This window comes from Rhinoraja longicauda, chromosome 13 (genome assembly GCF_053455715.1).
Source record: "Rhinoraja longicauda isolate Sanriku21f chromosome 13, sRhiLon1.1, whole genome shotgun sequence".
Taxonomy (NCBI): domain Eukaryota; kingdom Metazoa; phylum Chordata; class Chondrichthyes; order Rajiformes; family Arhynchobatidae; genus Rhinoraja; species Rhinoraja longicauda.
Genome location: NC_135965.1, coordinates 20,794,003 through 20,807,612, shown reverse-complemented (window position 1 = coordinate 20,807,612; position 13,610 = coordinate 20,794,003). Strand labels below are relative to the sequence as shown.

The window sequence follows — 13,610 nt, the reverse complement described above, 5'->3', positions numbered from 1 at the left end:
TGTAGCCTTGGGTTGTAAGATCGGCGCTCAGTATTCGCACTGAAGTCTGTCTCTCGTTATAGGACTTGAAAAGGGAACTTGATGCCCTTCTACAAGAGAAGATAAAGAAGCCCCGTCCTGTGGATTGGAACAACCGCTCGAAAGACTGTGCTGTCCTGTCAGCAATCATAGACTTGATAACCACGCAAGATAACACAAGCGCAAAGAACTACACACCTCGATTCCAGAGCTGCTGAAGCTGTGATCCCTGCGAATGGATTCTGAAGAGGCTGATCCTGAAACAGTGTTTCATATCTCACAAGTGCTGAGTTGTTTTGTGTCGTTAATCCCTTTTTTTTGGCTATCTTGAAAAGATGTTTGGAAAGATATCCCCTGGAGGTCTCATTGGAAAGACCGCGACGGCCATAATGCATAGAATAAAATGCCTGGTGTGTTAAGAAGCGTAATTGCCTTCTAGTAGAGATTAGGGGATTTAGAGCTGCGGGAGGTTAGGTGAGAAGGTAGAGCGGTAGATCTCTTCACTAATTGTGTCTGGATATGTAGAGATGGTGCAGAGCTTTTCCATTCCAATCAGAGTCTGAAAGCATTCCCTATCCCATCGAAGAAAACCTGAGGTTAGTTTTCACCTTTAGAATAAAACTAGCAGCTCGAACAACACCGAAACCAAGGCAAGGCTTAGTAATGTGTGAAAATGCTCATGTAGGGGCCCCAACCAAAAATCATAAAACCCAGGACATTAACCCATTTGTGCAGATGAGGGCAGGTTAGTTAATGTTGGACCATCTGTATCTCCATTGTTGTTTCATTTCCACATGCATTTTTGTGATATTAGATCATTCAGAAATGGTTCAGCAGACTTGATTCCTCTGGTTTATTTATCGCAGCAAGTTATTGCATGAAAAACGTGGAGGCCGGTACTTTTTTCCTCCCCACCCTTAATAGATACGGTAATCCATTGGGCATGATACTTCCAGTGCAGTTTCTCACATACAAGGAATGCCTCCATTGTCTCCAGCAACCACTCGTGCACTATTGGAAAAAGTCCTCTATGGGATCTCTCTCTTCTATAATATCTGTACTCCACCATTATAGAAGAGAGTGGTGATGGGGTATTTTTTAACCTATTTTGCTGGTTAACCTGAAGGGAGTGGATAGATGGTTTTACACTCCCTCATGTTTGACTTTAGTGGATGATTGGTGTGCGGCAAGGGTTAATTTAGGCCAACATTTGTTCGGTCTCATCAGCTTCCTGGTGAACAAAACAGGTTAAAGTTGCCGCCTAAATCTGGGGGGAGTTGATGGAGATGTGGTGCAAGTAAATAAAGAAATACGGGATCGGTGTCGGATATCTATTAACAAGTACATATTTGATGGTCATCGAAGGCCCAAAAGACCTTCCTCCATGCTTTATCTCACTGACCTACCTAGTATGATTGGGCTCCATTTCAGACTGTGACCCTCAATTGTAGGAATTAGACGTAGCCTTTTTAACCCCTCAAATTTGTTTTACCATTCACTGTATAATGGCTGATCTGTGATCCACATCTACCCACCCTTGTCCCTCACACTTTAGGTTATTCATAATCCACTAGATGCCAATTCTAGGATCAATGTAAGTCTGTAGAGAAGGGTTCCAAACACTGCATGCTTCCCTCTTGAAAGACCAGCCTCTGATTCTGAGACTGCCATTGCCCCACATTCTCTTCTGATATAAAACACAGTGCTGGAGGAATTCAGTGGGTCAGGCAGCATCTGTAGAGGGAATGGAAAGACGCCGTTTCACGTCAGGACCCATCTTCAAATTGGAACACTGAGTTCCTCCAACGCTGTTTTTGTTTATGATTCTAGCATCTGCAGTTCCTTGTGTTTCCCCGCTCCTCAATGATAGTTTACATCTCTCGTCCCTGTCTGTTTCCTTGATATCGTAGAGTATGATTAAATTCTAATCGTAGTGGGCATGACACAGTCTTGTGTAATTTTGCAATGCAGTTTAACTCTTGAATTTTAAGAGTCAATTTTTTGTTGTTGCTTGGATTGGGATGTGGCGAGGTTAGATTTGTGTCTTAAAATTGCCTTCTGTTGCCATTGACTGCAGACATACTGTCCAGTCAAGATTGTGACTATGCCTAATGTTCAATTTGCCAATGTTGCAGGATTATGCCTCTACTACCCATTAGGACTTTGTCTTGTGGCATTTGAGAGCAGACCAGTAGCTGCGGACGATCTACCCTATTGGAGCCCAACGCACAGACATTGTCACGATAGTGAGGCTTGCAGTCTTCCTTCTGTGCAATGTGAGGGTTAGGGATTGGGGATGCCAGTAGATGTGGCCGAGAAGACATGTTCCCTCGCTTGCGGCCATTTTGGAAACTAAAGGAGAGCAGAGTCCTGGTGCTCTGGCACAACAACAGCCCCAGCAGCAGTGAACCAAGAACCTAAGTCATTTTACAAAGTGCTGGAGTATGTCAGCGGGTCAGGCAGCACCTCTGGAGAACGTGGATTAGCAATGATTTGGGTCGCACACTGCTTCAGACCTGAAGCATCGCCTATCCATGTCCTCCAGAGATGCTACCCAACCTGCCAAGTTACTGCAGCACTTTATTTTGTGTAAACCAGCATCTGCAGTTCCTTGCATCCACAAAATTTCCGATCAACTCAGTGCCTTTGGCAGAACTTCTATGTACAAATTGGCTGTTGAACAATCCCAAGTGCTGATAACTTTTGCAAGATAAAGCGATTCAAGCATTTGGGATTGTTTCTGGAAAAGGAGGTGCTTCCTATAAATGAACTGTCATTTAAGAACTTCCTCTACGTGGATATGTTGAGCTTGATCGATTGGTTGCTCTGTAGTGGTTTTTCAAGCCTGATTAAGGGCTAATTAGAATCCTGATTAGGATGCAATTGCATCTCTGTATTACCTGTTTTCACCCACCATCACCAAACCATGTAGGCAGTCTACGAAGTGTGGCACGTCTGGGCATAACTTGGGCAGGGCATTGGTAGACCTGCTCCCTCACAGTGACCTGGGCTCGATACCGACTGCGGGTGCTGTCTGTACGGAGTTTGCACATTTTCCCCGTGACCGTGTGGGTTTTCTCCGGGTGCTCCGGTTTGCTCCCACATTTCAAAGACGTACAGGTTTGTAAGTTAATTGGCTTTGGTAAAATTGTAAATGATCTGTAATGTGTGGGATAGTGCTAGTGTTTGGGGTGATCACTGGTTGACTCGGTGGCCCGATTCCCCACTGTACCTCTAAACTAAATGAAAATAACAAGTGTTTACACAAATGTGTAGCTCAAAAGCCGGCTGCTGTAAATGAAAAATGACCAAAACGGTCACACTATCAATCTCTGAGCAAATGGTTAGTCAAAGTATAAGGAATGTCAGTTAACTTTCTACTCCAAGCCGGGGCTCGAGTCCATACGCCGAGCTTTGGAATCATCTCCTCGTCCCAATCATTTGGTGTTGTAGGAAGCCCATTTTCAAAGCACTGAGATCTGGATTGATAACCAAAGGTTTTCCTTTGGGATGTTATCCAGATATTTGGATCACTTCCGTCACCAGCTTGCCATGGCCCATCGATGAATGGTGGAACACCGTGGTTGTTCTGCCAGAGAGCCGGTGGTTGAACTTGAAGAGAAATGCTGGACATTGAGCAGAAAGGTTCAAGACCACCCTTGTCACCTTGTATCAGGACGGGCAAGGAAAGGAAGCAGCATTGGTGAAGCACAGGGTGACTAAGTGGGAGATTTAAGCTTACTGCTTGTAATGGTTAATCAGGCTGTCTACCTGAGATATCAGGATAAATGAAATGGAAACGACTGCTAGTGCTGTCAAAATGTCCAATGCCTTCTCTCATACTGTCACCATTACCATTCCTGGTAAGTGGATAAATATTTTTTTGTAATTTCGTAGAAGTTCTAGCTTGAATGTTCCTCCGTTTTCCAAATAGTATTTATTTCTGTGACAGTTTATAAGATACAAGAGCTGGGGTTTTTTTAACGTAATGCGAGCATATGTGCTTTTCCCATTCATTAAAATCCTTGCTGTACTCAAATTTCCTTTTGATTTTTGCCTGCCAACAATTTACTGTTGTATCTCAAATGATTAAGATTGTTGGGTCTTGAGGAGTGGAATGGCAGTCCTGACTTATGTTTTCATGCATTCATATAACCAAATACCCAAAGAATTCTTTAGACCGTAAGACATAAGAGCAGAGTTAGGCCATTTGGCCCATCGATCTATTCCACCATACGATCATGACTGATCTATTTTTCCCTCAATCTCATTCTCCTGCCTCCTCCTCGTAACAGTTGACATCCCTTACCAATCGAGAAATTATTACCCCTTTTTCTTCTTCCTTAGCTGGTAAACAGACAGCCAGACGTGTAAGGGAAGCATTTTGTTGCCTGATTCTGATTGTGGTACAACAAAAGCAAAAGTTCACCAGTTAGAGCACCAAAGATAAATCTGCAGCCAGTTGCAAATCAACATCAGTAATCGATAGATGCAGCACGGAAACAGGACCTTTGGACTACCAGGCCGGTTTTGTGTAACCCATTTTATAACACTCCCCACATTCTCATCAATTCGGTGGCACAGCAGTAGAGTGGCTGTCTTGCAGTGCCAGAGACCTGGGTTCGATCCTGACTAAAGGGGCTGGCTGTACGGCCAGTTTGTACGTTCTCCCCGTGACCATGTGGGTGCTTTGGTTTTCTCCCACCTCCAAAGGTGTGCAGGTTTGTTGGCTAATTGGCTTGGTAAATTGTCCCTAGTTTGTGTAGGGTAGTGTTAGTGAGCAGGGATCGCTGGTCGGCGTGGATTCAGTGGGCTGAAGGGCCGGTTTTCGCGCTGTATCTCTAAACTGAAAACTGAACTCAACTCCCACGAAATTCTACCCCACTCCCACATGCTGGGGGAAATTTGTGTTGTTAACCCACCGACCCACGTGTGTTTGGAATGTGGGAGGGACACTCTCAGTCACAGGGTGAACGTGCAAACTCCTCACAGACACCACCCATTGTCAGGGTGGGACCCGGGTCTCTGGTGCTGTGAAGCAGAGGCTCCACTAGCTGCATTGACATACCACCCATCAGGTTGCATGTATGGAGCAGAAAATCAAATCAGCTTGTGTTTCAAACTCTGGAACCTTAGTCAGAAGCCAAACAATCTGAGACATCGACTGACTTCTGTTCTCCAAAAGTGGCTCCGCTCCCTGACCTGCTGCTTGCTCAGTCGATAAGTGTGTAACTTATCCATGCTAACATTTACTTACCATGTAGACACAAAAAACTGCAGATGTTGGTTTATAAAAAGACACAAAGTGCTTGAGTAAGTTAGCGGGTCAGGCAGCATGTCTGGATAGGTGATGTTTTGTGTCATGAGCCTTCTTTAGACCGATTGTGGTGGGGGAAGAGGGGAAGAAAGCTGGAAGAGAGGTGGTGCCAGGCCAATGCCTGGTGAGTGATCGGAAGATACAGGTGAGGGAAGGGTTTTGCTGGGCAGATGGGTGGACAAAGGCCAGAGATGAAAAGACAAAATGTGTGAGATAAGGATAGAAGAGGAGCGATTTGTGAAGCCAGAGGAAGAGAGGAGGTAGAGAGGAGAGGGAAGTGGAGAACTGGTACGAGTCCAGGTGGGGCACAGGAATGAAAGGTGAGGGGGGGGGGGGGGGGAGAGAGGAAGGGGTGTTTGTAGGTTAATTACCTAAAATTGGAGAATTTAATGTTGATGCCATTGGGTTGTAAGCTACCCAAGCAGAATATGAGGTGCTGTTCCTCCAGTTCATATGTGACCGAGCGCAAGTGTTTGGTGAAACTCGCCAAATCTACTTTTGGCCTTGCCAATGCATCCTTGTTTGGCAATAGCCTATCCACCTCAAACAAACTCTTGAGTGATTCAGGCAGAGATTATGGCCCACCATTTGGTTTTTTTTTAAGCAGTGTAAAGACAGGATGAAGAAATGGGATTCCACGTCACTGGATTTGGCCACAATCCCACAGCAGAATTAGGCCATTTGGCCCATTGAGTCTGCTCCGCCAATCGATCCTGGGTGATCTATTTTTTCCTCTCAACCCCATTCTCCTGCCTTTTACCCATAATAATAGACAATAGTTTCAGGAGTAGGCCATTCGGCCCTTCGAGCCAGTCAATGTGATCATGGCTGATCATTCACAATCAGTACCCCATTCCTTCCTTCTCCCCATACCCCCTGCCTCCTCCACTATCATTAAGAGCTCTATCAAGCTCTCTCTTGAAAGCATCCTTTGGTGCCCTTATTAATCAAGGACCTATCAATCTCCACTTTAAAAATACCCAATAACATAGCCTCTATGGCAAAGCATTCCCACAGATTCACCACCATCTGGTTAAAGAAATTCCTCCTCATCTCCATTCTAAAATTACTTCATTTAATTCTGAGGCTGTGCCCTCTGGTTCTAGACTCTCCCACGACTGGAAACATCCTCTCCGCCTTTGCTGAGACTGTTTTGCTGTCCCAAAGAGAACCAGAATTTTTAATCTCAGATGGAATTTGAACTTGAACATTTTCTGAAATATTGGAAAAAGAGCAGAGGAATTTGGTGTACATTCATCCCTCAACTAAGGCCACATAAGTCAACTTTCTAGGCCATTAATTCATTGGTATGTGTAGCAGCTTGTTCTATGTCAATTGGTTCTCATGTTTAAATAAAACTTTACAACACTGACAACACTTCTAGCTGTAAATCACTTCAGGGCATTTTGTGGTTGTGAATGCTGTTCTAGAAATGCATGCCTTCATTTTACTGCTTCACAGTTCAGGTCAAATAAGCAAAGGAATTGGCCTGTGTTCATTTAAAATACTCCATGTTAATGAAAGCCAATTATACATCTTTTCCTTGGAAAGATGTTCAAGGAATCTTGAAATGTAACAAACTTGCATTAACTTTATTAAAGGTCTTAGCCACACATTATTGTATTGTTTCTTATTCCTGATATACTGGACACCAGGATTTCCTTGCTTAAAGCATCAAGGTGGTTGGTGGAACAATAGAGATAATTGTTTTTTTTATCAGGTAAGCGTGGAACAGGCCATTTGGCCCACAATGACTGTGCCGACCATGCCAGATTAAACTAATATCCTCTGCCTGCACGTGATCCATATCCCTCCATTCCCTGCACATCATGTGCGTTGGGGTTATGCTTAAGGTCTGAAGAAGGGTCTCGACCCGAAACGTCACCTATCCATGTTCACCAGCGATGCTGCTGATCCGCTGAGTTACTCCAGCACTTTGTGTCCTTTTTTAAATCCATGTGCTAAAAGCATCTTGTATGTATTTAATTATAAAATTAAAGCACAATAGTGGAGAATAAATAATCAGCCATAATCTGATTCATGTCGCCAGCTCTCAGAATTGTTGGGACGGGGAAAGTCAAACCTTTCAAAACTGTTTTATCGTTCAAATAGATTAGGGCTACCCTGCATCTTAAATCCAACTTTAGTGTAGAGAGACGGCGCAGAAACAGGCCCTTCAGCCCACTGAGTCCGTGCTAACCAGCGATCACCCCGTTCAACCAGCGATCACTAGTTCTATCCACACTAGGGACAATTTACAATTTTTACTGAAGCCAATTAACCTACAATCCTACATGTCTTTGGAATGTGGGAGGGAACCGGAGCACCTGGAAAAAAACCATGTTGTCACAGGGAGAACGTACAGACTCCATATAGACAGCACCTGTAGTCAGGATCGAATCTGGGTCTCTGGCGCAGTAACGGAGCATCTCTATTGCTGCGCCACCTCGTGGTCTCACTCTGGCAAATTATTAAGTCTCTATCTGAATATAGAATAAATTGGAACAGAATAAGACCAACTTGTTTCCTGAACCATAACTTTAGAAAACCTTTTTATGAAATAGTGAAGATGGTAAATTTATTAAGAATAAAACTTGCCACTAGGTGGCAGGAGCACAGCACCTATGAGGACAATCTCCCTGTTCACTCAAGTGGCCCATTTTATATAATCAAGATAGCCATACAAAAACAAATATTATTCATGTACTGTGTAATCTGAGGATAACACCCTGGTTTAAAAAGTAGAAATAACTGACGGTATTTGATATCAAATATATTTGAGACACAAGGATGTGGCCTGGGCTGGTGGGCTGGTGGGCTTGAGTTCATGAGTAACTGGATACACTGGGACTGTTTACCCTGGAGCAAAAAAAGATGAGGCGTGATCTTGTAAAGGTGTATAAAATCATGAGAGGAATAGATCGGGTAGATGCACAGTCTCTTGCCCCGAGTTGGGGAATCGAGAACCAGACGACAGAAGTTTAAGGTGAAGGGGGAAAGATTGAATAGGAATCTGAGGAGTAACCTTTTCACATAAAGGGTGGTGAGGTAGTTGCTGGACGAGGTAGTTGAGGCAGGGACTATTGCAATGTGTAAGAAACAATTACATGGGTACATGGATAGGCCAAGTATAGGGGGGCATAGGCCAAATGCAACCAGGTGGGACGTGTAGATGGGACATGTTGGTCGGTGTGGGCAAGTTGTGCAGGAGGATCTGTTTCTACACTGTATGACTCTGACTATATAAAGTGGATGAGGGCAGAAGTTTAAGGTGAGTGGAGAAAATTTAAAGGGGACCTGAAAGGCAAGTTTTTCATGCAAGGAATGTGGGTGTATGAATGAGCTGCCAGAGGGAGTGACTGAGACAGATACAATTACAATGTTTAAAAGACATTTATTCAGGTACGTAGATAGGGAATGTTTAAAGGAATGTGGGCCACATTCTGGCTAATGGGACTAGCTCAGGTGGGTACCTTTGTTTGGGCTGAAGGGCCTGTTTCCGTGCTGCGTAGCTCTATAGCTCTATTACGAAGTCACTCCATAGACTGCGGGGGGAACTAACAACTAGTCTAATGGGAGAATCTTGGACCAGAGACCACAGCCTCAGAATAAAGGGATGTACCTTCAGAAAAGAGGTAGGGAGGAATTTCATTAGTCAGACTGTGATGTATCTGTGGAATTCATTGCCACTATAACTTATGAACATGAAATAACAAATTGGAAGGCAAAATTCCTAAATTAATATGGGGTGTAAAATATTTTGCAGGCACATCATCTGGGAGATTGAGATAGGGATAGGACATTAAGGAGAGTTTAGAGTAATCTATGGGTAACAATAGAAAAACACCATTATTTGGCTTTAGTAGAAGCAGGTGGACATGACATTGGATAATGTGTACTGAAATATGTGTATTTAAAGTAGGAAACGGATAAATGGTCTTAAGGTTTGATGGATTAAGTCCATATTTAAAAGGAATTTGTGGAAGAGATAGCAGATGTGTGACTGTACATTCAATACTTTGTTAAAGATGTAGCGTGTGTCATAGTCGTAGAGCTATTCAGCTTGAAGCAGGCCTTGTCCATGCTGACCAAGTTGGCATACTGGGCTGGTCCCATTTACCTGCCTTTGGCCCATGTTCCTAGCCATATATCTTTCCAAAAGTATTTTAACCGTTGTAATATTGCATCCGTTTTGTAGCTTCCTCTGGCAGCTCATTCCAGATACAGACTACTCTGAGTGAAAAAATTGCCTTTAAAAACCATTTTAAATCTCTCCCCTCGCCTCTAGTCTTAGAATCCTCTACCCTGGCAAACATACTGTGTGCTCAACTTTAGGTTAAGATTTATTATTGCCACATTTACTGAGGTACAGTGAAAAGCTTTGTTCTGCATACTATCTATCCTAATGGATCAGATATGCCAGAACGGCAGAGTAGAGTTGTTGCCTTACAGCGCCAGAGACCTGGGTTCGATCCTGACCTTGGGTGCTGTATGTATGGAGTTTGTACATTCTCCCTGTGACCGTGTAGGTTTTCTCCGGGTGCTCTGGATTCCTCCCACACTCCAAATAGGTACAGGAATGTAGGTTCATTGGCTTTGGTAAAAAAAATTAAATAGTCCCTAGTGTGTAGGATCGTGCTGGTGTACGGGGTGATTGCTGGTCGGCACAGACTCAGTGGGCTGAAGGGCCGGTTTCTGTGCTGTATTCGACAGTCTACAATAGACTTTTTCACACTTCTGTACCTCTAGAATATGGATAGGTATCGCTTCAGGTCAGGACCCTTCTGACCAGGGCGTCTTCTGTCCATGTCCTCCAGAGATGCTGCCTGACCCGCTGAGTTACTCCAGCACTTTGTGCTTTTTTCTTTTAAGCCACCGTTAATTAATTGCCTGTCCAGTTAATGACTAACACAGCGCTAGTTGGTGATTTTGGAAAACAGTAATACAGGAGATGAAAGAATCTTTCCTGAAGGACACAAAATAGACTCAACAATCCAACTAAATCAAACACTCTTACAATAATCTTTAGGGTGGCATGGCTGGTGGAGCTACTGCCTCACAACGCCAGAGACATAGGTTCGATCCTGACCTCAAGTGCTGTCTGTGCGGAGTTTTCACGTTCTTCCCGTGACCGCGTGGGTTTCCACCGGGAGCCACGGTTACATCCCAAAGATGCTTGGGTTTGTAGGCTAATTGGCCTCTGTAAATTACCCTCTAGTGTGTAGGGAGTGGATACAAAAGTGGGGTGACATAGAACGAATATAAATGGGTGATCAATGGTCAGCATGGACTCGGTGGGCTGATGGGTTCATAGAGTCATACAGCACAGAAACAGGCCCTTCAGACCAACCCATCTATGCCGACCAAGATGCAGTTCCATTTATTCACAAAATGCTGGAGTAACTCAGCAGGTCAGGCAGCATCTCGGGAGAGAAGGAATGGGTGACGTTTCGGGTCGAGACCCTTCTTCAGACTGCAGTTCCATTTGCCTATTTCCGTGATGTATCTCTGAATTATAGTAAACTTTACTATCCCTGTACAATAATATTATCGATCTTATTAATTAGAGCCAGTATCTATATCCTTTCCTCTGGCTTCACATTTCACTTCTCCTGTTATCTCAACCTTTTGTCTGCTTCCCATCTCTACCCATCTACTAATCAACTCCCCTCACCCATCTCGCCTATCACTTGCCTATGCTTTGTCCCACCCCACCTCTCTTCCAGCAATTTCCCCCTCTCCCCCCACAATTAGTCTGAAGAAGGGTCCCAACCCGAAATGTCACCTATCCATGTTCCCCAGCGATGCCACCTGATCAGCTGAGTTACTCCAGCACTTCTTAGCTGCTGCATGAATTATGAGTTTGGAGCAGCTTAGAATGTTAGTAATTCAGTACTAAGTGCAAGGAATCTGTGAGGACAAAATAATTCAGGGGCATGTGGCTGGAAATGCCAGAACTCTCGTGAGAAAACCAGAATATTATCCTTGTTTGTGTCAGTTGAATGAATATTCTATTCTCAGTGAACTCCCTGGTGTCTTTCCACTTTGAAGAATATCCTTCCAAATGAATATTTAACTAAATTCACTTTAACCAATGCGTTTGTCCATCAACAAGTACAATCCTCAACTCCATCCAGGTGCGGTGCTGAAAAAATCTAGCGAATCAACCAATATAACATTGCTAACGGGTTTTTCTTTGTAATTTACTGGTTGGCTATTCTTTAGAGAAGCCATAAATCTTTACTTGCATATGAGATCACTGGCTCAGATTAATCCTTGACGGTAAAATAAACTACTATTACAAGAGCAAAATGCCTTTAGCTATTTCTGCAAAAGGTGTGAGGTATAGTCTTGGACTCCACTTCTGAGGAGCAGAATTCACTTGAGATAGAGCAAACATTGTGGGCCGAAGGGCCCGTTCTATGCTGTACTGTTCGATGGAGTACCTGACTCATCTACCCCTCTCTGGTAGCTCGTTCTGTATACCCACCACCCTATGATTGGAAATGTTGCCCCCCAGGTTCGTATTAAATCTTGCCCCTTTCACCTTAAACATGTTTTTGATTCCTCTACTTTGGGCAAAATACACTCACTGTGCCTTCATCCTATCGATTTCTCTCATGATTTTATACATCTCTAAAAGATCACCCCATATCCTCCAAGGAATAAAGTCCTAGCCTGCAGCAACATCCTTGTAAATCTTCTCTGCATTAAGAACCCTAATTATTTACTCAACAACTAGACAAATAATTTTGCTTGAAATTGTTGAAAGTCATTGTGCAGGGAACTACATTGGCTGAGAATGGGTACAGGAGTCTGAAGACTAATGTCCAGGTTCAGGAGCAACTTCTTCCCAACAACCATCAGGCCATTAAACACTACAAACCTCAACTAAACTCCTTGGGTGCTGTCTATATGGAGTTTGTTCATTCTCCCTGTGGCTGTGTGGGTTTCCTCCCACATTCCAAAGACGTGCAAGTTTGTAGCTAAATTGTCCCTATTGTATACAGGTGATTAACGGTCGGTATGGACTTGGTGGGCCGAAGGGCCTGTTTCCACCCTGTATCTCTAAACTAAACTAAACACTACTGATGCACACCTGTGGAAGGTGAAATGGTTATACGACATAGAACAGTTGTGATAAAAATTAACTACATTTGCTGGTTTATGCCAAAGATAAACACACAGTACTGGAGTAACTCAGTGGGTCCGGCAGTATCTCTGGAGAAGATGGAGAGCCTGTAGAAGGGTCCAGACCTGCAACATTACCTATCCCTTTTCTCCAGAGATGCTGTCTGGCCCGCTGAGTTACTCCAGCATTTTGTGTCTATCTTTAGAAAAGTACAACACAGGAACAGGTCCATCGGGCCATAATGTCCATGCCCAATATGATGCTAAGACCAGTTATCTGCCTGCACATAATCCATGTCCCTCCATGTCCAAGTGCCAATCCAAAAGCCACTCTTGTATCTGCCTCCACCACCACCCCTGGCACCAGTCACCACCCTGTTAAAAAAAACTTTCCTCGCACATCTTTAAACTTGGATGAGAATGTAGAAGACATGATTAGTGAATTTGCAGATGATACCAAAGTGGGTGGTATAAATATGGCGTGGAAACAGGTCCTTCGACCCAACATGTTGACCAAAATGCCCCATTGAAGCTAATCCAATTTGCCTGCGTTTTCCAACCTTTTCCTATCCATGTACCTGTCCGTGTCTTTTAAATGCTGTGAGAGTACTTGCCTCAACTACCTCTGAATAAAAATGTTGCCTCTTAAATCTTGTCCTTCTCACCATAACCCTATGTCCTCTGGTTCTTGATTGCCTGTGGTGAAAGACTGTGCCTTCAGACTGTGCCTTCAGACCCTATCCATTCCCCTCATGATTTTATGCGCCTCGATAAATTGGTGTGCAGAGGAAATCATAGTATTTTTGTGACACCCCTTTGCCATCTGTGGTACTTTTCTATAATAAACTGGGTCTTGATTCAGTGCAATACCATCTCATTAACAGTCCCACAGAGCGACTCATAGAGGTCACCCCTCTCAGTGGTTCCAAGAATCTATATGTTTAATAAAGGATCCAGCAGAAGAACCTTAACTTAAAGGACACGCGTTATTTGCATGAAGCAAGTTCCAAAATGTGTCCAATTATCTGTTGTTGCACTTAAATAAAAGTTGCTCAGTTCTGGATTTGCAACTTCACCTACTGTCTGAGGGGTTTGCCAAGCTTTTAACAGTGTTCTCCATCATGGAACAAAGTCGTTCCCCAAC

The 13,610-nt window shown here is 43.7% G+C and overlaps 1 protein-coding gene across 1 annotated transcript in view; it reads left to right on the top strand.

Moving 5' to 3' along the window:
• The window catches only part of dhx36 (DEAH (Asp-Glu-Ala-His) box polypeptide 36), a 73,505-nt gene extending 66,540 nt beyond the window's left edge, over positions 1-6,965 (top strand). The window contains exon 25 of the mRNA XM_078410511.1: positions 63-6,965. Coding sequence (XP_078266637.1) covers positions 63-236 — 174 coding nt within the window. The 3' untranslated portion in view covers positions 237-6,965. The remainder of the gene's footprint in view (positions 1-62) is intronic.
• The last annotated feature ends 6,645 nt before the right edge of the window (positions 6,966-13,610 follow it).